Raw genomic sequence first — 1,884 nt, forward strand, 5'->3', positions numbered from 1 at the left:
GCACACGTCTGACCTGTTCACATGCACAGCAGAGATTTATTCATTTCTCATTGTTTAAAAAGTAAAGAAGCAGAAATGAATTTCTGAAAACTTCCAGGTATTTTTTCTTGTTTTACTTTGATAAAACTCTTGAAGTTGAGTATTTTCTCTATGTGAACGTGTTTCTGACCTGATGATGTCGTGTGTCAGACGTCTGGCAGCAGCACCTGCAGGCAGCAGCAGGCTTCCTGCAGCGGCGCTGGCAGAAGCTGACTGAAGATCTGCTGAGCGACGTGCAGCCCGACAAAGTCTGGGTCGGCTTAAGAAGCCCTAACAGAACCAGGGACCGACCCGATCAGACCCCGGGCTCTGCGGGGAGCAGGACGCCGGGTCAGGAATCACTTCCTCTTCTTCCTGTAGTTTCACCACAGAACGACTCGTTCAAAGAATCACAGGCTGTAACTGAATCTGGTCTGCTTTGACTCAGAACCTGACCTGGACTACGGGAGTCTGGAGTCCAGAATGACCTTGGAGACCTTCCTGCAGGGGTGTACAGGAAAGGTCACGGTTCTGTGCGGCCCGGCCGGATCAGGAAAAACTCTGCTGACGTCATGTCTCGCTCACCAGTGGGCCAAAGGACTGGTGAGTTTTTTACCTTCAGACTGGTTCCTGTGGCTCCGTTCAGCTTCAGTCAAATAAAAGTAAAGTTTTATAACAAACACAGATTATTGGACCGAGTTTAAACGTGTTTATTTGGAATAAAACAGAAAAAGTAGATCTTAGCAGCGTGTTGCTAAACGCCACCTGATGGAAAGTACCGGAGAAACACTGGAAGAGCTCAGTGACGTCACCTGATCAACTCTTTTATCCTGCAGAGAATGAAATGAAAGTAAAAGTAAATGTGACCCAGTTTACAGCAGCACCGAAACAACAGATCAAACCGCTGCACCACCGCGCTGCCGTTAAAATAAACTGTTAAAGCTAAAAGAAGCCGAACACCAGCTCAAAGCCAAAAAAGCAACAATGTTAGCTAAAAGCTAGAAATACCAAATGGCTGGTTGAAAGCTAAATGTAGTAAAAGTTGAAGTAAAACTAAAAGTATCTCAACAACAGTTTGTTTAACTGTTTTGGAATGAATTGAACAGTAAACGGACTGAACTCATAAAACACTTTATCAAGTCCCTCAGGACCCCGAAGAGCTTCACACTTACAGACATTCACCCTGATGGTGCTAAGCTACACTGTAGCCACAGCTGCCCCGGGGCACACTGACAGAAGTGAGGCATTTGAAAATTCAGGCAACAGAAGAGATCAGCTGCAGTTTATTACATTATTTATATGTGGAAAATATTTGTAAAGATAAATTTAAAGTATAAAATGCAAACAAAATTGTATATATAGCATGTGTAAAATTAATGAAATATGTCAGACAAACCACAGTATAAATGTACTTTGTTTATACTATAATGTGCTGTTTGTAGTACAATGTCCTGTGTACATTGTAAAAAGTATATACAGTACTATAATGTACTGTATACATAGTATAAAGCACTGTCTATATGGTACGATGTACTGTGTATACACAGTATAGTGTTATACACAGTATAATGTACTGTGTATACACAGTATAATGTACTGTAGTATAATGTACTATAACATAATGTAGTATAATATACTGTGGTATAATGTACTGTCGTATAATGTATATAGAATATACTCTGTTATAATGTACTATGGTGTAATGTACTGTAGTATAATGCACTGTGGTATAATGTACTATAGTACAATGCACTGTGGTATAATGTACTATAGTACAATGCACTGTGGTATAATGTACTATAGTACAATGTACTGTAGTATTATGTACTATAGTACAATGTACTGTAGTATTATGTACTATAGTAT

The 1,884-nt window shown here is 39.9% G+C and overlaps 1 protein-coding gene across 1 annotated transcript in view; it reads left to right on the forward strand.

Moving 5' to 3' along the window:
- Nucleotides 1–1,884, forward strand: part of LOC106520173 (protein NLRC5) — a gene marked incomplete in the record, with an annotated part of 18,217 nt that overhangs the window by 3,671 nt on the left and 12,662 nt on the right. Inside the window, 2 exon segments of the mRNA XM_014012139.1 lie at nucleotides 190–369; nucleotides 467–621. Of these exon segments, the coding sequence (XP_013867593.1) occupies nucleotides 190–369; nucleotides 467–621 (335 nt within the window).

The sequence above is a fragment of the Austrofundulus limnaeus genome, unplaced genomic scaffold (genome assembly GCF_001266775.1).
Source record: "Austrofundulus limnaeus strain Quisiro unplaced genomic scaffold, Austrofundulus_limnaeus-1.0 Scaffold89, whole genome shotgun sequence".
Taxonomy (NCBI): domain Eukaryota; kingdom Metazoa; phylum Chordata; class Actinopteri; order Cyprinodontiformes; family Rivulidae; genus Austrofundulus; species Austrofundulus limnaeus.